Source organism: Sycon ciliatum, chromosome 9 (assembly GCF_964019385.1).
Source record: "Sycon ciliatum chromosome 9, ocSycCili1.1, whole genome shotgun sequence".
In the NCBI taxonomy this organism is placed as follows: Eukaryota; Metazoa; Porifera; class Calcarea; order Leucosolenida; family Sycettidae; genus Sycon; species Sycon ciliatum.
In genome coordinates this window covers 14,035,223-14,059,222 of record NC_088651.1, presented here as the reverse complement: position 1 = coordinate 14,059,222, position 24,000 = coordinate 14,035,223, and the positions used below count along the sequence as shown (strand labels likewise).

The 24,000-nt window shown below is 47.2% G+C and overlaps 3 protein-coding genes across 3 annotated transcripts in view; 1 reads left to right on the top strand and 2 right to left on the bottom strand.

Moving 5' to 3' along the window:
- Positions 1-3,750: 3,750 nt before the first annotated feature.
- On the top strand, positions 3,751-10,995 carry LOC135824478 (uncharacterized). The gene is made up of 5 exons (XM_065337212.1): positions 3,751-4,185; positions 6,157-6,353; positions 7,276-7,416; positions 8,000-8,174; positions 9,485-10,995. The coding sequence occupies exons 1-5, from the start codon at positions 4,122-4,124 to the stop codon at positions 9,817-9,819; spliced, it is 912 nt and encodes a 303-aa protein (XP_065193284.1). The 5' UTR covers positions 3,751-4,121; the 3' UTR covers positions 9,820-10,995.
- Positions 10,996-12,375: 1,380 nt separating this feature from the next.
- Positions 12,376-18,085, bottom strand: LOC135824443 (protocadherin Fat 3-like; the record flags this gene model as incomplete). Its single annotated transcript, XM_065337181.1, is given in 5 exon segments — positions 12,376-13,535; positions 14,837-14,947; positions 15,595-15,720; positions 16,373-16,495; positions 17,883-18,085. Coding segments are annotated over 5 exon segments (1,203 nt in total). The 3' UTR covers positions 12,376-12,777.
- Positions 18,086-20,577: 2,492 nt separating this feature from the next.
- The window catches only part of LOC135824278 (uncharacterized), a 15,871-nt gene continuing 12,448 nt past the window's right edge, over positions 20,578-24,000 (bottom strand). The window contains exon 6 of the mRNA XM_065337009.1: positions 20,578-20,648. Coding sequence (XP_065193081.1) covers positions 20,578-20,648 — 71 coding nt within the window. The remainder of the gene's footprint in view (positions 20,649-24,000) is intronic.

Sequence of the window (24,000 nt, the reverse complement as noted above, 5' to 3'; positions counted from 1 at the left end):
CACGCATGCACATACACACACACGCAATTACACCACGCGTACACACATTCACGCACACGCAAATATAGTGCGAAGGCTGCAGCATGCAAAATACGAGAGCGAGACATGTACAGTGTGTACAGTGTGTACAGTGATAGTGTACAAGTACTACAAGTAACTAACTAGTTACTTGTAGTATTCTCGCTCCACATACATGTATACTGGCACACACGCAGAGATAGACAGCATTAGACACAGCACACAAAGCGAAGGGCAGTTGGCCGCAGCCAGATGTGACGAAAAAACCGGTCTACACTGGTGAGACTCAAAACTGACTGAAGAGGTCAGGAAAAGAAGCGACAATAAAGAAAACACCAGATGCCTTATTTGAAACTGAAAATGTTCCGGGAGAAATCATTTCTCGGCGGCCGAGCGCAGCGCGCGCAGCATGCACATGGACGTAGAGTACATGTACATACATTTAGGGTTCCCTGTGAAAAGACGGCAACGAGTTACGTCTGTAGGGATTTCCTTAACAAAAAAAAACACTTTTTTTGTATATTTTTTAAGAGTCTCCGTACAGAGCAATGAAGAATGAACTGCCATGGCTGGCTACCGCCCCCTCCCTCCATATTGGCCTATATTCCCTGGCCACGGGAAGGTGAAATAAATAAAAAATAATAAAGGAAAGGAACGGTTGGCATAGCCCCAATATGGCGACAATATAAAACCGTATGGGGTGTGGGTCGCAAGACCGGGGCTCTGCCAACCGATGATGGCTGTAAGCAGGAGCACAATCCTCCACCTTGTAACATGCACTCAACCGATCAACATAATTACATGTATGAATGTATCAGACAAGACATACATAGGAATGGGTTGGCTCTCCACATTGGAGCTCTAGGTTTGCCGAGTCGAAGGTTCGATGGACATCTGGTGTACTCTGAATGGCAGTTGTGAGTCAGTCAAGCGTCAGGTCAAGTCGGCGGAATAGCGCGAGCTCCAGTGTGGGGAGCAAACCCATTCCTAAAAAAATCATCGCCGAAGTCGCAACTAGCCCTTTCCCAAAGGTGCTCTTTTAATTCGCACTTAGTGTTGTTGTTTGTTGTTGTTGTTTCTTTATTTTACTTCACCATATGAACAGGCAAGACTGCCTTCTCACCGGGGCTGTTGGCCCACGGCTCTCACAATATGATGAAAATGTTTAAAATGTGTATGAAGAAGAAAGGAACGGAAAAGAAGATGAAATGAAAGGAAAGAAAACAGTAGGTATTAATTTTATGAAGGGGGGGGGGGGCGGTATGAAATGGGTATTATCATAGTTGATGAGAGAAGTATGATATACAATATTCTTGTTCTATAGACTATTTAGTACGGGCATTTCATGAGAGTCATGCATGGGCAAGGCAGGATTTGGACTAGGATAGAGGACAAGAACATAATTGATGAGCATCTGTTCAGGCAGAATCTGTGAAGAAGACATAGTAGGCACAACATCGGAGAGCTAGTTGACGAGGGAGATGAGGTCATAGCCAGACAGCAATGCTTGAAACGTGTGGCGTACGTCGCAAGCGCGAATATCAGCAGGGAGAGAGTTCCATGTGGTACTGCCAACAAAGGCGATAGAGCTACGGCCTGAGGGACCAGGTAGGAACGGCACTCTGAGCAGCTGGCTGACCTGACCACGCGTGACACAACTTCTGTCCACATCCGTGGCAATGAGGGAGTAGTAGGATTGGAACAGTGAGCTGGCTCTGCCATGAAGGCAGCGGAAGACGAAGAGAAGCAGACGTTGCACGTACAGCTGGTGGAGCTGAGGCATTGATAGTCTGGCAAATAGGGGAGCAGTGCTTTTCGCGTCCCTCAAAATATGCTGAAAAAGAGCTCTTTTTTCAGTGAAAACAGGCAAAAAGTGCTCTTTTTTCAGTGAATCATAGCCATGATAATATGTTCAGATATGAACCCAAGCTGAGAAATGAATACGCACTCTTCCATTTACATGTATGGGTCCACGAAAGGCAATACAGGAAGTAAAGTTCAAAAAACCCACTTTTTAGAGCATTGTGTGCACGGGTACAAGCTAGGCCTTGACGGATTATGCTAGCATAATTTTTCGCATAATTCCTACCAAAATCGAATAATCGCATAATTCGAGGCAAATTGCATACGAATCGCATAAAATTGGAATAATCCGCCTGTTCGCATCAAATTCCACACAGTTGTACATGTTCTACAAGTACAAGTACAAGTAGATGCGCTAGGAAGTTGTAGGTTTACGACGCCCTTGATAACATGTCCAGTCCACTACAATCAGTGATGGTCGTAGCTAGGTTGGACGGTGTGTTGAGCCCGTTGAACCTATGCGACTACAGTCCAACGCCCTCTACAAAAAAATTCCCTTGTTATTTTGCACAGAACCATTATGCATTAGCAGCATATGTGAGCATAATGCGGCATAATATGATATCTCTTAGCATAAAAATAGCATAATTCTGCAATTTTTTCAGCAATGCGAAAAGCATAATTTCACGAAAATATTAGCATAATCCGTCAAGGCCTAGTACAAGCTTCACAAACTTGCTGCCCCCCCCCCCCCCAAAAAGCGGCGTGCAAAAGGTACCTCCTGCTGGTTGGCGAGGGCAAAAAGCCGGTACAGTGTACCATATTCGACAATGGAAACTAAAAGAGAGACAGAGACCATTTTTAAAATAAAATCGAATTAAATTATTAAATTTCAGGACAACCCAAAGGGGATCACACCGGTTCTTCACTGGCTTCGAAGGCCACTGTACAAAAATAATATAAATGGCTAGCTCGCGCTCGCCTTGCGTTTATATTCATATTCTATTTATTACAAAATCTCAAGACTCGGTGGAAACACCGGCCAATGTTAAAATGGAATGGACAATAGCAGCCAGTTGTGCACTGCGTCCATGTGATTACGGGGTTGTGTGAGCGAGTTTATAAAGAGCGGAGGATAGGAGCATGCGGGCTTGACGGAGGAAAATTTTCAGGATTTTCTTGTGGGGTATTTCAAGCTTTGCAGCAGCGGATGAGGACAATCCAGCCCAAGACGTATCGGCATAATCGAATAGTGGGCGACGGTAGGAGAATTTCTAAGGATTTGCTTGATTTTTGACAGATAATGTGGGGCAACCAAGTGCAGAGTCAATTACAAAGCCAAGGTGTTTGTGAGAAGACACTATGTCAATTGGATTAGGAAAATTGGGATGGATGAGAGATGTGAATTCTGGCTGGGACGGGATTCGGGGAAGAGCATGATCTTTGTTTTTGATACATTTAAGCCTCCATGGATCCAGTTCAGCATGCAGTCGACGAAGAGTCAACCATGTCCATGGTCAACTGTCAAATCTGAAGAGACTCGGCCGGCTGCACTGGCCATGCCATCGCCAAGAGATATCTTGAGTCTCGTGCAGCGTGCCACGTGCAGCTCACGCGCGCTACGATGCACATGGTGACATGATCACAGCACGTGCATGTTCATTTTGTTCATATCCGATCCAGAGATCTGCGCGGGGATCCCGTGAGTAGAAGTGGATCGGGGAACGTGGGGATTTTTTACTGCACAGGATAGCCCTAGCCGGCCCCCCGTGTGACTCTACGTCGGATTTCATTGGTGCGCAATGCGTTGATTACGTACCTGATGTACGGCGACTACTGTAGCTAGCTAGCTACAGCTTACATAATCAGGATTTTGTCGTGGGCTAGCAGCACTCCGCGGCTGGTTTCTTCGCATCACCCACGCACATCTCGCAGGACCTGTAATCAACAAACTTTTCAGCATGGAGTTCAACGCTTGGACAGTTGGAGACACAGTCATTTTTCTGTTTAGCTTTTAGTACTAGTACTAGTAGTAGTATCACGGCTTGTGAGCGCTCGAGCAGGCGTTGGACTTATTTTAGTTGCTGCTTGTCTAGTAATAGTACGCATGGCAGTAAAGCCTCTTGCACAGTTGTTGCAGGCTCGCTGCTTGAGCTACGTGTACGGGTAGGAGAAATCACTACTACTAGCCTGATCTCGCCCAACTCGGCTCAGAAGTAGGCTACATAATCGTCATTTTGTATTGGAAAGACTAAAACCGTTGTTACTTTAGATCAGGGCAACGGCACACTACGGGCAGGATGGTGCTGACTGGCTGCGCTCTAGTTCCGCATGGAACAATGATGCTGGACCTGGATGTTGAAGGTAAATCGCCTAGGATTAGTAAAAAAACTTGAGACGGATTTCCGCTGTTTACTTTCTACGAGGCCACTCTGCCCGGGAATATTGCGCCTGGAAACGACACTCGCCCCAGCTTGAGTTTACGTTTGAAGTCGGAAGCTGCGACCACTCAACATGATTGCTACCCATCAACAATGGTTTGATTGCTCGTGCAGAGATAAAGAGGTGACTTTTTCCAACGGTGACACTGGGGCTGCAGCGGAAACGCACGAAACACCTGGACACCGCATTGCAAAACTAAAAAAATCGCTCAAGCCTAGCCCAGGAGTTTTATCGCGCGCGGGTGTACGTGTGTGTGCAAACGTGTGTGTGTTTGGGGGGGGGGGGGGGGGATCAAATTTCTCAAGAGCTCAATATTATTATTATTATTAATCATGTATGCATATCTGATCTCAAGTCTTGTACTACACCTACTAATACTACTTCAGTAGTACTATTATACTTGCTCAGAGGGGTATGTGGGGGGTGGGGTTGAGGTGCACAGAGTAGGAAATTATCACTCCAAACCTGCCTTGTCAACAACTTGGCTACCACTACAATACTCACTAGGGTTTACCAGGTGTTAGCGGCCATCGTGAGTTCCCTTGAGGAACGGACACGACAATTTACGTTTTTTCTTTCTTTTCTTACAATACTCACATCTTTGACAGGTTGACTGTGGACCATTGCTTAGGCCAAGTTAGGGGTACTGTTGTGGGCAAAGAAATCCAGTCGAATGACCAGGGACCTCAGTGCGTACAGAACGCTGCGTGCAGAGCACATGCTCATCCGATGCGACCAGCGTGCTGCAGCGCATACGTAAAGGTGTGCAGATCGACCGTATGCTTACTCACGGCTGCATGGCCCGTGCCCTGGGGCCGCTAGACGTGCGAGCGGATTTCCGTATCCACGGCAGTAGCATATCGCAATAGAGGATCCTTGGTTCGAGGTTCACACTCAACTTTCTGAGGCCAGCCAATTGTAAGGAGCAGCTGGCTAGCAAAAACATGGTACTCCCTGACAGTCACCGACACTGCCTAGGCACTGCCAAGGCTCAAACCACCATTTACAAAATACTGCACTAACAAAAATCTCGGCAAACTCAATATTGTACACATTCTGGTGTCAGCCTGATCCCTAGTCATGACAGATCTGCTGCCAACTCTACATTGTACGACTTACGAAACGTACGTGAAACACGTGATATGAGTTTTCTCACGTGATATGAGTTTTCTACATCGGAGACCCCATATGCAGAGTTGAAAACTCTTGCGAGCATATCAAGTCCTGGATATGTTTATACACAATGCGTCTGCAATTTGAAAATTTTACGGGCAAGGGAAGAGAAAGAAAATCTTGGAATTTCGGCAACAAGCGCATCACTAACCTGACGCGGAATCAGTGTAAAGCCTGTGCCTGTTGTACTGTAAACTCACAATGAGCTTTCAGTTTGTTTGTGTACTCTGCATTGTACTGTGTTATATCCCAGGGTGCCACTCAAGCCTGTTCCAAATGGTTTGAGTATAACACCACCCCCCCCCCCCCTCCCTCCCTTCAGATCAAATTGGTATGGGTCTAACACTTCTCCAGCCCCCCTTCCCAATTCAAAATGGTGTGGGTCTACCCCCCCCCCCCCCCCCACCTTCCCCTCAGTTCACATTGGTATGGGTCTAACACTCTTCCACTTCACTCCCCGTCCCAATTCGAAAAGGTGTGGGTCTACCCCCTGGCCTCCCCTTGCCCTCAGTTCAAATTGGTATGGGTCTAACATTCCTCCACCCCCCCCCCCCCACCCCACGTTCCAATTCGAAAAAGTGTGGGTTCCCCCCCCCCCCCCTCCCTCCCCTCCCAGAGTCTGTGCTCGAACCTTCATCATTATTTGAAAGGTTTTTCTAAATTGTCTTGGTTTAACTCTAGTATACCCCCCCCCCCCCTCTGCTGCATGTGTGTTATCAGGATTACCTCAAGGCGTACCGGAGCTGTATGAACGCACCATGGCCATGATGACGGAGATCAACTCGCTGGACATTGATCTCTTGGTGCTGGTCACACCGCATGGCCTCTGCTTGGAGAGGGACATCGGCATCTACACCAACAAGTACGCAGCCGGCAACGCCGAGTGGAACGGCATGTGGGGACACGTCAAGGCCGATGTGAGTAGAATACTTGTACAGTACCTGTAACTGCAAAATGGAATCTGGAGTTGCTCAAGTACACGACGGGCATAGTGCGGCCCTATACCAGCGAACACTGGACCGCAAAATGGTGCAAGGCACAAACGTGACTCCAGCTGCCGGTTATCTTTGAGCAGCACTCTAGTTCTTTGTTTAGGAGTACATCCACTGCACACCATCGTTCATGCCGTTTGTCACAGTGTATGCGTCCATACAGACACGTTTTGAGTCGTCTGTGCTGCAGAGCTGTGCGTGTATCATGGCAAATTGCTGTGCATGACTCACAAGAAAGGGCTTGCTCCGCATACAGGAGCTTGCGCTTTTCCGCCGACTTGCCTTGACACGATTTGACTGGCTCACGATTGCCATGAAGAGCACACGAGCAATCCATTTCAAGATGGATCATAGCCGAAGTCGCTACCACTATTTCGGCCTCACAAGAGTCTGTCACTTCATTATGACACACAAAGAGGACATCACTACCGTCCAATTACTGTGCTACACACTAAGAGATTATCCAAATGGATCTGTTGACTGGCTCACTGTAATGTTCCTGCTCAGCAACTATTTTGATTGCCTATAAGGATTGTGAATACTCAGTGGGCGGCAATAGCTCATTGATTCCTGTTTCTAGAAAAGAAAAGGGCCAGGGAACTTCAAGTCACGCTATCATGTCCACTAACACCACCAGTTACTAAACAATCAGCTCATGCGATAACATTGCATGACACTGACTGACGGTACTGACGTTCTACAACTAACTGGTGGTGTTAGTGGACATCATAGCGTGACTTGCAGTTCCTTGGTTCCTTTTCTTTTCTACAAATATATCCTTGGCTCTCCATTCCAGTTAATTCCTGTTTTTTATCCATTTCTTTCATGTCCTGATTGCTATGTTCAGATAAAATTGAGCCGCAAGTGTAGCCGGGAGCTGTTAGATGCATGGCGTGCGGACGGTGTCGGTGTTCAGGGAGTGAACGCACTGACCAGCTGCCCTACCGTACTCAGCTGGGCTGAGGTGATTCCCATCTGGATGCTCAAGGTACAGCTAGAATTCAGCTGGGATTTGCTGTGTTGCATGTGAACTTCATTTTATTAACACATAGAAGAGAGATATTTGTGTTGCCTCTGACCACGCAGAACGACAAAGAGCAAAGCTACGCTCTGCCTCCGCAGCATTGGGCACTTTCAGCATACTGGTTGCATCATCCGGTGTGGAATTTCACCATTACCGTGACAGTGAAGCTTTGGTCTAATGCACTAGTGCTTCCCAGGGCTCTACACATCTCTACTTTTACAATTATTTAGCCTAGGTGTATATAGGGTGAAAGTACTGGTATTGTAGGAGTTCAGGTGTTTGGAATTGGCCACGAATGCCACAGCTTGTGCTTGGGCATCGTAGTAACCGCCATCGGCAATCATTCGTGTAAGGCTGTGTTCAATCCGGTACATACTCTTTTTTATTTCTTGTTTTTGTTCTTGCCAGAAACTAGGCTACGTTGGTAAGTTCATCATCGTTTTGCGTTTTTTTGGGCTTTTTTATTCTCTGCAGAACCTAGGCTGTGCAGACAAATCACCATCGTTTTGCGTTTTTTGTGCTTTTTTGTGCTTTTTATTCTCTACAGAAACTAGGCTACGCAGGTAAAATCATCATTGTGTCGATGCCGCACTCTCAGATTTCCAACGGAATGGCTACCGACCCTGCTCACGTCGACAACATTCACCGGGCCGGAGAGAGGTTAGCAGAGTACTGCGACACGGGAATGTGGAGCGATGACCGCGTGTTTGTGGCAGTATCAGGTGAGCTGATCGACACTGTGATCTTTGCAGGAACGTAGCTGGTGCCCATTTGGGGGGGGGGGGGGGTGAGTGCATGGCTGCATATTGTGCAGGATGATGGCTGGTGAATGCCAAACATAGTATTATCTACATTCTGAGGCTACAAGTCGAAAATTGTAGGTCGACATTTTTAGGGGGGGGGGGGGGGGGGGTGCGTGCCTGTCTCTAGTGAGAAAGTGGTGCAGGTGTGATACGTTGTACTAACTCGGGGAACAACAAAGTGTATTTAGTGTCCAACGTATCTATTATGCTAGCATACTTCAATGTTGTGCAATACACTGACACCCCAGACAATGCCCACGCTATGCAAGTGTTCGTCTTCTCAGAATACACTCAAAGCTTGTTTTTCCGGGTGGTCCGGGACCGGGTACTGCCCGTAACTTTGAAAAGTCCGTAACTCCGAATCACGTACATTTTGATGGGGAAAGGCCATAGATATGGTATGTGATGTCACTATTTCCACAAAAAGTGGCAAAGGAATAGTAATATTTCCACTGAAATTCGCCCAAAGGGTGCACGGTAGACCGAAGTGCTCGTAACTCCGGGTCCGGAAAACCGAGGTATGAGTGTATGTAGTAAGTCAGTTCCACTGCATGGCCTGTATCTGGCAAGTCTATCCGGAATATTCGACATTCTTCTGTTCATACCATGGTGCTGATTTGGACAATGGCACCACCGCGTCTATGTTCTAGGTTTCTCAACGCCAGATATGCATCCTGTGTCGGATTGTTTTTGTAATTATATTGATTCTATTTATAGTGGTGACTGAGAGTCATGACAGACATCTGCTTGATAGCAATAGACCCACTAATTTAAAAAAATGTCACGGTTCGCGTGAGACTCGGCTGGAAGCCGGGCTTTCCGCATCCGTAGGAACGCCACCACCCTTCAAGGATCAAGGCGCAGATGCAGCTCCTAAAGCGGTGGGAGATGAGTAGATCAGCTCACCAGCACTAGGGAGAAGGAAATACCGTAGTACCCCGACTATAGGTCGCACCTTTTTACACTTAAAAACAAGGATGAAAAAGGGGTTGCGACTTACAATCGAGCATGACTTACTAATGAACTCAATATAGCAAAACAATATTGCTCAAACCTGGAAATGGGGGTGCGACTTTTAATCGAGTGCGACCTATAATCGAGGAAACACGGTAGAACTCTGGACCTGAGTGTGTTCTTGTCATGTGCATCTCCGAACTATCAACTTGCACTTTTCCTGTGAATAATTCCTGCATATCGGCCCTTTTGTCCATTTCTCTTGTTCTCTGCAGGTGATTTGGCCCATGCCCACCCGACTCTCTGTACCAATCCAACCTTCCTACCTCACCCGACGTGGAGCTTGCCGAAGAGTCCCGCCGAAGCCGTGGAGTTTGATCGCAAGTTCGAGGAGTGGGTGGTAGACACTCGGCGAGGTAAGACATTGGCCGGCCGCTGCTTAGAGCTGGAAGTGCGCGCTTTATCCTGCGCCCTGGCCGGTTGTCTCTTGCTCGAGGGTGCAATGTTCTCTCAACACTTGCGGGACAGCGCCTTCGACGGCAAGGTGTTCGTCAACAAAACACCAACCTATTTCACTATGATGGCTGCTCTGTTCACGCCGTGTGGCTGACTCGTAGCGCCTAGCATCTAGTAGTAGACATGATGTCGTTGGATCAGTGAAAGTCTATACCACAACGATGTGTCAATGAAGTATTCGGATATTCGGATCCTGCTGAGGTAGGCATCATTTACACGCCGCCTGTAGCTGGCCAAATTGGACGGAGAGGCATTTAATCCGGAACAGAAGGACGTGTTGGACATGAATGTGCGGTAGACTGGTGACATGGTAATGCAAGGGGCAGCTGGATGTGCTCTGCTGTCATCGGCGATTCATTACTGGACGTACTAATAACATATGTAGTGACGTTGTAGCCATGCCGATATCAAGCAGTATGAAGTCCTGTAGTAGAACACATACTGTACCTAAAATTTTGATTGGCTAGTTCTTGTCTGTGTGACGGCTGATATCAGAATGAAGACGAGTTATACTCGGTCATTTGTTTGGCGCCACCTCAATGCTAGAGGTATTGCACCATTCTTTTCACATCTTCTTCAATGCTCATGACTGTACTTGGATCGGGTTTTGCTCAGCAAATCGTACTCTTCTCACCTGATGTAGTCTATACATGATTGTATGTGTATGCAGTAGTGCCAGTAGCTCTGCCTTTTGACCTTGGTTTGTAACAATCCTGGAGATTGCCTAAGGCTGATATTATAATAATATTATTATACTATTTTGTGCATTACAGTTTAGGGACAAAATTGCCCAGGAGTCTTTGACGGAATTATTTCAATTATGGCGACATTATTTATTACCCCAGATGGAGAGCCATACATTTCTGGAAAGTGTGTTTGCCAAATTCTTCTTTTCTCTGAAGTACAACTGCCTGCTATTATAGTGTAGTGATTGTTACGTTGTCAGACCTATGGGCCTGTGATGCTGATTTCATTTGTTTCTATAGTATCTGTGGTCCTCTCCCAGGTCTGGCTGCCGTATCTAGTGTGAATCCAAAGCTGGCATTTCCCAAGGTGGATTTCTATTGTCTGGCATGCCGCATATCAAAGTAGCCGTATACAAACTGGTGTTTTCTACTTTCGTTCATTGTGAACATTGCTGCGGTCTTTGTTCTTTTCATGTCTTTTCTCGCTTCAGCTGTTCTCTATATCCATCCTTTGCTCAGCCTCTATTTGTATCTTCCTTCAATATTATGTACATAGTGCACAAGAAAAGTGTCGTTATTGGCGACTTGTCGTTATCCGTGAGTTTGAGAGTATGCAGTCAAGTGGGCACTAGGTCCGAAGATTGTGTCGTTACTCGGGAGTTATTGCTGTAAAGTTGGTGTACCAGAGGTCGTTGTCGAAGAGGTCGACTCTCGCCGCACATGGCTAGCGGTTTAAAATGTACCAAGTTTGGTCAGCCGGGTGATAAATTCCCTCAGCAAGAATTACTTAAGACACCCTGGAACGCAAATATATGTGAGGTCAATCACATGCACCAAACCCATCGTGTGCTGGAGAGGTGGACCCAGAAGAACACGGGCCTTAGTGTTGTATTGACTAGTGGTGTGCACAGGTAGACCGGTACCCGTGCTACCCGGGAGGACCTCGGGTAGACGGGTACAGAATAGTACCCGGACACCCAACGTCGCAGATGACATTATGTACAATGCACCTGTACAAATAATTCATGTCGTACTCCGCATGTCTACCCAGTGTGTAAGGGAAGGGGTGGATTGTGGTGTTACCATGGAAACATTACCTGGTCGGGTACCCGTGGAAACTACCCGAACCCGATACCCGAAGTAAATGCTACCCGACTCAGCCCTGGTATGTACTGACCACACCATTATTTTGCCTGAAGTAAATTCTAGTCCCAAGCAGTAGTGATTCAATGTGCTGATCTTGGGTCCGAATCCCGACAAATTATGCCCCCCCCCCCTTGGATGGGGCTGACGGTACCAGCCTAAAGATTACCTTGCGTTGTCCCTGCATTGGGCATGTACACAAACAGCATATGGGTAGCTACTGTGCTGCTCAATGAAATCCAATCGAGTCGCTCGAGTTCCCACATTTCATCATTTTGCAGCCCGGTGTTTGCAGGTCTAACTCTAAGGCTGCGCAACGCCCGTCGCGTACTTCAACAACATGGCTGAATTTCGTTGAGCAGCAGACGAGCGCGGCGTTTTGCTACTCCATGGGTAGATCTAAACCACATGGGTACATTACACGTGTTTCATTACAGGACTACAGTCTGTTGTTGCATCGCACGGGTATAGCCCGTGGATACATCACATGGTTACATCATAATGAATGCAACCCGGGACTACATCATGTGACTACATCATAATGGCTGCAGCCCCTGACTATATCACATGATTACACCATAATTTTTTTAATTTTTTTTGAAAGGGTGCAAACTGTGGATATATCACGTGAGTATGTTTCGTGCCGCAGTGCTGCAGGTGGGTGCTGCTGAGCTCAAAGAAAAAATCACTAGGTCCCCGCACCGCTTCCACCTGGAAACAATGTTGTGTTACAAATCATTACCGCTGAGCTAACTCACTGTCCCCTTGGCAAGTAAAACCTATTGAGCTAAAGTGTACCCTAATCACACGGCAATGACAGCTCAGAGAAGAGTTCTTTCTTCGCCGCGGTATTCATTGTGATGTATAACGTGTGATATCGCTGGTTAAAAGGATGCAGACCAATACACGATGCACGCTCGGCCATAGAAAGAACATTATTTTTTTTGTAAATTGGCAGATGCAAGAGAAATAATTATAACAGCTCGCGCAGCAGGTCATGCACATGTGTACACATTATAGTGACATTGGCAAGCAAAGAATATACTTCTTGGAACAGTCAAGAATAAGGGGGAAGAAAATTATTCAAAATATCTCATAAACATGACTGTCACCGGAGAGATCCTGAGAGACCCATATACATACATATATTTCTAACCTGCCTCCACAAAATATTCTCCTTGAATCGGATGCAGTAACGATTACTCTGTGACAAAGTGCTTATTTCACGCAACTGGATAGGGTGGAACGGTGTCGCCATAAGCTGGTGGTGGTGGCATGCCAGCTACTTGATCAGCGGAGGAAACATCCACTCCGGCCTGGGGTGTGCCGGAAGCGCCGGTTGCGTATGCCGGCGAATACCCAGGTACATAGCCGGGAGGATTGTACCCTTGCTGTGGTGGCATTGCATTGCCACTGTGATGAGGGTTGAACGCTGGCTGTGGTGGCTTTGCCATGCCAGCGTCATGAGGGGGGTATGGCGGCTGCGGCATTGCGGGGTGGTATTCCGGCTGTGGCACTTTGGTGCCAGCGTCATGAGGGTTGTGTGCTGGCTGTGGCATTGCAGAACCAGCGCTGTATGGAGCTTGCGGCATATTACCAGCGTTATACTCTGCATATTTGGTTTGAGGCGGAATATTGGGAGCGTTCGGTGCTGCTACTGTGTGGGCGACAGTAGGTGCAGGACTTGAGGCCAGCACTACCGTGGATGTCGCGTTGCCGGAGCGACCAGGCCCCCTGTTCTGAGATACTGCCACCATTTGACACTGGCCGGACGTCGCTGTTGTTGTTGTCGTTGTGCCGCCACCCACCTGGCTCACCGACGACAGTAGGGGCTGGTTACGATTCAAATACAGCCGTCGTCTCCTAGCGGAACGCCCGATCAAGCCGCCGACGATGACGAATGCGACGACCACGCCGAGGATGATGAAGGCAATCGAGGTGCTGCTCAGACTGGTCACAGCGCTAATGGCCGAGTCGATATCTGAACAAAACATGATAACAATACCAACGGTGGCCAATTTAGGGATGTTGTGATACGATGGCACAGCAAACTGCGGCCCTCTTCTTGCCAGATAGCCAGGATTCAAGCGTGTGGAATGCCAGTACCGCCAGGGAACGCATGGAAAGACAAGTGGGGTTCTTAGACTACAGTCCATTCAGAAAAAGATGAGCGCTGGCTCTGGAGAGCTGCCTGCCCCATATGTCCCACGCTTGGGACTCGACCACCCCCGATAGACGTCTTCCTTCACCTTCCACACACGAGTTCTCTTTACTCAGGAGTGGCTGGCGGAACACAACCATGACTACCTTCCATCAGCTTTAAAAAAAATGCCTGAACCGACTCACTTGAGGCATCCAAATAAACAGAAAAACCACAAGGAAATTGAGCCAACAACAATGAAGACTAAAAGACTATGGAGTGTATGGATCCAGCATATGTCTCCCCCCCCCCCCCCAGCATAAAAAGCAAGCAATGGGTACATGGGCAACGAAAACAGTTGCAAAGGGCAGCCCGTGATTGTATGAGTGCAAACAGGTATGACAGCAGCCATGGGCTATTGTAGCAGCGGACAGAACAATAGAGAAGGAGGTAACAGCTACAGCATGAGGCGTGCGATGTTGACCGGGGTTGGGGAAGCGGTACTGTCCCGAGTTTCCTTCATCCAGGGAGTAGGACTGGGGTTCCCGAACACGCTGAAGTAAACAAAGTGTACGTTCCAGATGGAGCGATAGCTCGACCAGCAGGTAGGTCCTCATTCAGTCACGGCAGTCTGCAATGCTCGAGGTTAAGGAACATGACTGCACACTGCACACCTCCATTATTATCACGCCAAACCCATTCCTGGAGGCTAATTGGGAAGTGCATCGATTTTGAAGTAGGGCTCAGATGAAAGATAATTTGATATCGGTTCCGATGGTATATCTCTCGCTTGCATACGGCACCAGTTACTAAACAATCAGCTCATGCGGTAACAGTGCACGACACTGACCGACGGTACTGACGTTCTACAACTAACTGGCTAACAGCTCTAGCACATCTTGGATGCGCACTTCAACAGCCTTCCAACTTGGAGGGTTCTAAGTTTTAGAAATAGCATAAGGAGGGGAAGGTGAGCATGAGCTGATTGTCTAGTAACTGGTGGTGTTCGTGGACATTATAGCCTAACTTGTAGTTCCTTTGTCCATTTTTTCTCTCTTTAAAGTAGGAGTAAATGAACAGTTTCCATTACAAACAATAATAATTGTTTTCTTGCATCCTCTCAATGATGATATACAACTTACTTTGGCTGGCACAGAATGCACCAGTATAGCCGGAATCACAAGAACAGGTCTTCAGCCCCAGCGAGTTATAACTGCAGTCGCCGTTCAAATTGCAGTAACTGGAAGAGCAAGCTAGGCATCACGAGAAAATCATAGAAAACAATATCGGCGATGAATGGGAAGAGATGAGATAGAAGGATATAGTAGAATAGACTATAGCTACGAGAGCAATACACGGGGCCCTCAAACACGGGTGAAATGTTTTGAACGCACTTTGCTAGCCCAAGTCTGCGCTGCCGTGCTGCAAAGTATCCTAAAGAGATCATGCCCACGGCTCATTTGGTGAAGAATAAAAAAAGGTGCTGCTCCTGTTTCCGTCATAAGACCTGCCAATTTTGTTGGACTTGATTGACGTGGATGGAGGGTTATACACTTCCTCTAGATCTACATTATTATAATATGGTGTTTCTTCGATGATTGCCGGCATGCTGTAGTAGCCGCTGCCACATGCCCACTTTTTACATTCTAAACAACATTACAGACCGGTTTGCACGGTTGTAATGGAATTTAGCACCTTCGCGTTTACCACTGACTATGCAATTGTGTTGAGAATTGATTTTTCCCTAGTGCCAGGCGTTCACCATGCCTGGTTATACCAGGGCCTCAGATGGCGCACTTGGAGAGGTTGAGGGTGCAGTGGTAAGTCTCACAGGTAGTCCACCCGACCGGCACGTTCAAGGCCAACACATGTTAAAGCTGTAAAGCTTGCAACGACTTACTCGCGGTCAAGTAACCATACTGGCACTGAGAACCATAGTAGGAGCTAGTGCAGGAGCAGCTGTATGTGCTACTGCCACCTGACGTAGAACATGTTCCACCGTTGTTACATGGCTGATTAGAGCAGGCTGAAATAGAGACCAAACACACGCACAGACACACACACACACACAAACACACGCTTGCCCACAAGTATGCACACACAAGCAATAGGATCAACGCTCTTTGAGTCATGGCTCTTACAGACACACAGATCTACAAGCGCTCAAAGACAGCACTTGCTCAGTGATGGCGTACTTGATTTTCTTTTTCTGCACTTATTTCAGCTTGAAAACTTCAGTTCAAATCGAGCAATGGAACAGCAGGAAAATAGCAGGAGAGTTTAAAAAGCAGCTCAATACAAGCAAAGTGAGGAATGACGGCTGAACGCAAACTTCATTTGCCTTCCGCGTCTGTTCTATTACGCTCTAAAGCTGACCTTCAAAAGACTGGCTCTTCAGGAAGCCAAAGACCATGAGATTAGCTGAATAGATGCCAGAGTTATGGTCTTTTACGAGAGAGAGAGAGAGAGAGAGAGAGAGAGAGAGAGAGAGAGAGTGTGTGTGCACGTGTGTATGTGTGAGCACACGTGCGAATGAGTGGATGTGTGTGCGTGAGGTATTTGGCATCAATCATGATCAATTGTACATGTGCAGTTGGTGCTGACTAGGAAGTGTGCAGAACTGATCACTGCACACTAATGCGACCACCGCCTGCTACACCTAGCGTGAATTCACTTACCGTCCAATGCTGTGCTATACTGACAATTGTCTCCGTAGAACGTCGCGAAGCAGGTGCAGGTGTACGTTCCCGGGAAAAAGCCATCCTTGCAGGTGCCAAAGCTGCAGGGCAGGTCGGAGCAACCTGCACATACAAGCAGCAGAGTGCCATGACTAAACGATCACCAAGTGATCGACAGGCGTTGCAAGCATGATCTGATGACCGGATTGCACGTCTGCACGACAAACAGTTCAATAAAAAATTCTCCCAACTTCCCTAATTCAATAGAATTCCCGTTAAGTCGTGTATAAAGGCCGGGGCTTATATGGCATTTTGGGGAAATTTTGCAGGCTTCTATATGAGACAGGCGTCCTTACGAGACAGGTCTTCCTTTGTATGTAAACACTAAAATCAGGCTTATGTGCCGACAGTGTATCTTGAAAATCAGGCTACTACTCAAGACAGGATTCTTTACGAGACTAATACAAGACACTACGAGTACGGTATTGATAATATACTGTAAGAGTTGAATTTCTAACGGGGCACAACGTGTAGTGCATTTTTACTTCTGGTGTGGTGACCTTCGTGGTCAGCCGTGAATTGAGCGCATTGGCGCCACAGTCAGTACTACATACCTGCCTCCCATGAGTATGTGGTTAACGCAGGAGGGTTTCTTTCGCCCTCTAGTTTTCCGCATAGGATTATTCTGCCATATTTCACTTGTAAGTTACTTCAGTAAGAAATATTCAGCGCGTACCAGTATAACGCCCGCTACCCGTGCACACGCCCAGTTGCCGGGTGTCAACACTCTTGTTCCATTTTCTAGCCCACCTCCGTGTAAACGCCCATGGGCCAAAGCACAGGTCCATAGCACAGTGCAGTGTATGCACAGCTCCAAGTGCATGTACCGTCTGTCGTGTACGTGCAAGTGGTATGTAATACTGACTGTTGCGCCAATGCGTTCAATTCACGGCTGACCACGAATTTCACCACACCAGAAGTATAATAGCTGTTGGTTGGTCTTTCAGCTTTTGCGGAATTTTATTCTTGGTTGTAACCCCTACGTTACTTAGAGATTTGGACAAATGAATACAATCTGAATTGAGCAACTACTCGTCAACACAGTTGACCCTCCCCCCCCTCCCTACACACACACACACACCCACGTGCGCACATTCAGTACAACAACCCTGAGGCTCAACTCTCAACACAGCACAACTCTCAGGACAAACCAGGAAAACCATACTTCATGAATTGAATCGCATAGTACATCTAACGCTAGTCGCTACACCACCCTAGCACAACACACGCCATTCTCTGAACTCGAACGCGGCGCTACGATCTAACTTCATTCATCCGGTCGAATTATTTGATCAAGTCTTTGCGATTTGGCATGCTCCGACTCAACCCCGCACCCACGCACCGCCGAAAATTTTTCAGGGAAAAACTAGACGGGGAACGTTACTCTTCGCCACCAATGCCAATGGGCGAAATGACCAGACAATAAAACAGTTGACGAATTCATACTCACTTGTGGCGTTGGATTTGCCTGGCAGCGAGACAAGCCATAGAACGGCAGCAGATAAGAGTAGAGCGGCGCGTGAGCGGCTTTCCATTTTACAATTGCAAGAAAACTCGGACCTGAGTCGCCACGAAGCACTTGGGAGTGACTCGCTAAGAGTTACTTCTGCGATTCCTTTCGCTAAACAACAACCTCTGTGATTATCTCCCCACGGGCACAATAGGAGATTTCAAAGAACTGGATTGTTTGCGAGCGAACAGCAAGGCACTCGCTACAATGTAGATAGATCTAACACGTTTTTGTACTTTCACATTTCATTTGCCTGAGCCCGAAAAATAAGCTGCCACTGAACGATGTGAATGAACGAACGAAGTAGTCTACCAGCTTGCCCTTGGAAAACAATACAGGCGCCTAGGCACAACGGGCCGACCGGCTGGGCGGATCAGTTGCTTTCACCGAAAGTATAATTAGTTTCGGTAAAATTTTATCTGATTCTTCGGTAAGTGAGGTTTTGCATTCCGAAATTCGGCAAAAAGATTCGGCACGCGGGAGCGAGGTCGAAAATGCACACGAAGATTCGGAGTGTTTGTTCGGAAAAAGCTCACTTTGCCGAAAATATTTTTCGGATGCATTTCTTGTAGAAGAGCGCTAGCGCGTGACTTATTCAAGGAGGTGTCTTATCTCGGCATCGCTTGGCAGGCGTCTTTGGCGACATAGCATCATCAGCTACGTCTGATTGCTGCTCTCCACTGCCTGTCTACTCTCTTTCGCCTGGAGTGTCCTCACCGTCATCTGTGTGGCTGAAAAGACTATGGCGACACGCATAAAATTTGACTTGGCTATGGAGTTGGTTTTTCTGAGGCGACTGAGGAGGCAGGTTTGGCCCTCGACTCTTTGGGCGATCAAAGTTCGTTGGAATCAGCAAGAAAAGGCGCACGGGACAGGACGTTGCTGATGCTGGGGCTCACGAAATGAAAACACATCATTTTCGACTTGCAAAACAAACGTTGGTGCGAAAATTCGACATTTTGATGTTCGACAAATGACCGAAGAACGCTGTACCGAAATTCGGAATGCAAAACCTCACTAATGTATGCGGTACGAACCGGGGAGTCGACCCGGGAGGCGACACGCGCATCACTTGTGCACAACCATGATCGACTCAACGATTCAAAATATTACGACCTGCTCGGTGTGGGACAAGTCCGTATATAACATACATGTAGGTCATAGCGCGCGGGAAATCCGTACATAGCGAGAAATCGTCGTCTTCGTCCTTTCGCCGAACAATTGTGGTCAGACTTTCGATCTCCATTGCCGAAATACAGCCATCTGTGGCCATCGCTGAGGAGTTCACTAATAAAGGGTCTTGTTGAATGGCTTACTCACTGGCTTTGCACTGCCACTGGAACTCTGAGGCACTTTGACCACCTAAGATGAGGTAATCCTTTCTTTAGGCCGATTCCACACTACACCAAATCCTGCCTAAAAAGCCATTTTTCAGGCACTTTTCAGGCAAGTTGCCATGGCGATCACTTTGAGGAACGCGCGAAAGTGAAAAGTGCTTGTTGTCTACAAAGCAACACCAGCACCCTCTTTCAAGGCAACTTTTTACCTTTTCAGGACACTTTTCTGACTTTTCTTCAGCCTTTCGATTTTTTCCGAATGTGTTCCCTGTCGTATCTTTCAGTTGTGGTGAGTTGTGAGCTGTCAACAATGCCTAGGGTCATGCTTAGCCAGGAGCTTGAGGGCAAGCTGATCGAGCTTTGGAGCGGACATTTGAGGCGACCTCCGGGCGGTACAGTTCGCAGCAGGGAGTAGTACAATACCGTATTGTACTACTCCCTGGTTCGCAGGAGCTACGCCGGAGGAGATCGCCATCAAGCTGAATTTGTTTGCTGAACAGCTCCGGGAGGAGGCAATCTATACTGCGTCGATCGTCCATTCCAAAATTGACAACATGAAAACGAAGGCGAAAGGACTGTACGAGACATACACAACGAAAACTGCCACCGGACTGGAATGCCTGTTGGCGAGGTTGACAAATATTCGACCTAGGATCTGGAATCCGCCTACACAGCGCGCGCTAGCGTGGTCAAATTTCAAGATTGGGCACCCGAAAATGGGTGATATTCGAGGATTTGGACCAACAAAGAGCCTCTCCACTACCGCCGTTGCTACATCAAGCACAGGAAAGCCTCACAGTCTAACCTTCAAAGCAAAATCCCGTGATCGACACTTGTAGGTGTGAATGCAGCTTCACTTTATAAGCCACTTTATGCCTTCAAGGCAAAGCCACTTTCGGCGTAGTGTGGAATCGGCCTTACAAATTGCCTCAATATGTTCTCACCTTTAGGGCAATGAAGTAATTTTTTTCCTCGTGACTAACTTCGACAGACCAAGTTGCCCTGTCCCAGTGATCTACAATACTTATATTGCACATTTGTGAAATATTGGACCTATCCAGATAACGAAATGACTTTTACTCGAAATTACATTTTCCAAAGTTTTCCTTCACAAATAGTCCCAATTTGTTTTCACCTTCAGGGCAATAAAGTCAATTTTTCTTCAGGACTAACATCGGCTAACAAAGTGGCGCTGTCCCAGTGATCTACAATACTTATAATCATTGCACATGTGAAATATTGGGAGTCACAGAGTGAGGAAATGGCCTAAATTGAAACTTGAACTGTTCTGCCAAGTTTTATGCAGTGAACGCAGGGCTGAGAGCCCGCAAGAGCCATCCCGGAAGATCTTGTGCGCCACCAACCGAACCTTCAGTAAATGTTCACAAGGTTAGAAGCTCGCACATATAACACACATTGGATGCTAATAGTAATACAATGCACTCAAGAATGTGTGCAAATACAACAGAATTAATTGCAAATAAAGTCAACAATAGCTGCCTCAACACAGTGCTATCAACCTTCCGTATTTTCCATATTTGTACGGAAAATCACTACTTCGTCCGCGCTATGGATTTTGAGAAAAATATACGGAAAATTGAACGGGATTGATCAGTATGTATAAGCATTGCAAGCGCAAGCTGAGCGATGAAAAGAAGAGAACCGAGTGGAAAGAAAACGCTGCAGTGGAGAGTCCTTAGAAAAGACTTAAAAAATATCATATCGCTGCACGAGATCATCCTTATACGTGTAAGTTATAACTTCAGCTGATCGTACTGTGGTTGATTCATACGGCGGTAAATACACACCTGCCTACACACGCTCTCTAAACTGAAAAGTTATTCTGGCACAGAGCTCTATTTCCCGCCACCACCATCATCAGTTCGCGTCTGGCGCCTAGTCGATGAAGGGTAAGTGGTGTCCGACATAGCAGGCTGGTAAATCAGGTAGCGTATGGCGCATAGCAGATGACACAGCAACAACATAGCTTGATTGCGACGTACCTTTTGTCCCGGCTGGACTCATCAGGCAATCTTCTTCTTAGATGTCTTCACAAGGAGCTTGACTCGGGAGAATGAAGTTGAACACTCCACTGCAACTGCACTTATGGTTGGTTCATATGGTGGTAAATACACACCAGGCAATATGGGGGTAAATGCACGCCTGCCCAGACACGCTATCTAAACTGCAAAGTTATTCTTGCACAGAGCTCTCCTTCTCACCACCACCACCATCAGTTCGCGCCTGGCGCCTAGTCTATGCATGGTTAGCGGTATCCGACATAGCAGGCTGGCACATCAGGAACGAGTGGGCGTTCTCTCACGGACTCCCACAGATCCAAGTCAATTTTTGAATTTGTTCAGGTTTAGCACGTGCTACGAGGTCGTACCTTTGATACAACATCCAGTGCTGGGACCTCCACAGCAAGCCATTTCTACAGCGCTGCACACCAAATCCAGGATGCCCTCAGAAACCGGCAAAGACTGCCACTCACGTTTCACTACTGCCTAGTACTGAATCCTACCTGACTTCTTGACACGACTCAAACTTGCCAAAATCACTAAATCAACGTCAACCACAATAATCAAGCCACATATCTGCAACGTCACGAGGGTGCTGGCAAAAGTCCTGCTGCACGGCGGCGGGCTTCGAATTCGTAAATTCATATTGAGTGCTACGTCAGTTGAAAGAGCATGAGTAGCTGCAAATTAAGTGTGCAGAATTTTGCCCCAAGTCCAAAAAAGTCCAAAAAAGCACGTTAAAAAACCAAGTATTGTCAGTTGAAAGAGCATTCATATTGAGTGCTACGTCAGTTGAAAGAGCATGAGTAGCTGCAAATTAAGTGTGCAGAATTTTGCCCCAAGTCCAAAAAAGTCCAAAAAATCACGTTAAAAAACCAAGTATTGGGCTGCACGGCGGCGGGCTTTGCCCGCCGCCGTGCAGCAGGACTTTAGCCAGCACCCTCGTTACGTTGCAGATATGTGGCTTGATTATTGTGGTTGACGTTGATTTAGTGACTTTGGCAAGTTTGAGTCATGTCAAGAAGTCAGGTAGGATTCAGTACTAGGCAGTAGTGAAACGTGAGTGGCAGTCTTTGCCGGTTTCTGAGGGCATCCTGGATTTGGTGTGCAGCGCTGTGAAAATGGCTTGCTGTGGAGGTCCCAGCACTGGATGTTGTATCAAAGGTACGACCTCGTAGCACGTACTAAACCTGAACAAATTCAAAAATTGACTTGGATCTGTGGGAGTCCGTGAGAGAACGCCCACTCGTTCCGTTGTGACAGATTCCAGGACCACGTTGAGGGGCCCTACCCCACCACCCATGGCTGCTTCTCGACTTGTTTTAAGTTTGGGTCCCGCGCACGGACAGAATGGGCACGAAAATGTGAAAAAAATGTAAATGCATTCGTTTGGTTCCTGGGTGGCTCGCACACCGTGGCACTATGCCGGAAATTTGAGTTTTTCCGGCCTGGAAAGCCTGTCAGTGGGGCGCAAGAACTTGTAAATCATGTCCTGAGGGCCAGCATAGTGGCAGGAGTGTGTGGTCAAAATTTCACTCAAATCCACTGAGAAACACCAAAGGTACGGTCAATTGAATGCCATATGAAATTTATGGGTAGGCTGCCCCCTTAAGGGGGCAGCCTACCCATAAATTTTGGGGCAAAATTCTGCACACTTAATTTGCAGCTACTCATGCTCTTTCAACTGACGTAGCACTCAATATGAATTTACAAATTCGATTTTTCAGCGAATTTTTGGGTAGTCTGCCACCTTAAGGGGGCAGCCTACCCATAAATTTCATATGGCATTCAATTGACCGTAACTTTGGTGTTTCTCAGTGGATTTGAGTGAAATTTTGACCACACACTCCTGCCACTATGCTGGCCCTCAGGACATGATTTACAAGTTCTTGCGCCCCACTGACAGGCTTTCCAGGCCGGAAAAACTCAAATTTCCGGCATAGTGCCACGGTGTGCGAGCCACCCAGGAACCAAACGAATGCATTTACATTTTTTTCACATTTTCGTGCCCATTCTGTCCGTGCGCGGGACCCAAACCTAAAACAAGTCCAGAAGCAGCCATGGGTGGTGGCGTAGGGCCCCTCAACGTGGCCCTGCAATCTGTCACAACAGAACGAGTGGGCGTTCTCTCACGGACTCCCACAGATCCAAGCCAATTTTTGAATTTGTTCAGGTTTAGCACGTGCTACGAGGTCGTACCTTTGATACAACATCCAGTGCTGGGACCTCCACAGCAAGCCATTTCTACAGCGCTGCACACCAAATCCAAGATGCCCTCAGAAACCGGCAAAGACTGCCACTCACGTTTCACTACTGCCTAGTACTGAATCCTACCTGACTTCTTGACACGACTCAAACTTGCCAAAGTCACTAAATCGACGTCAACTACAATAATCAAGCCACATATCTGCAACGTCACGAGGGTGCTGGCAAAAGTCCTGCTGCACGGTGGCGGGCTTCGGCTTCGCCCGCCGCCGTGCAGCCTCATACGTGGTTTTTTAACGTGATTTTTTGGACTTTTTTGGACTTGGGGCAAAATTATGACACTTAATTTGCAGCTACTCATTCTCTTTCAACTGACGCAGCACTCAATATGAATTTACAAATTCGATTTTTCAGCGAATTTTTGGGTAGTCTGCCACCTTAAGGGGTCAGCCTACCCATAAATTTCATTTGGCATTCAATTGACCGTAACTTTGG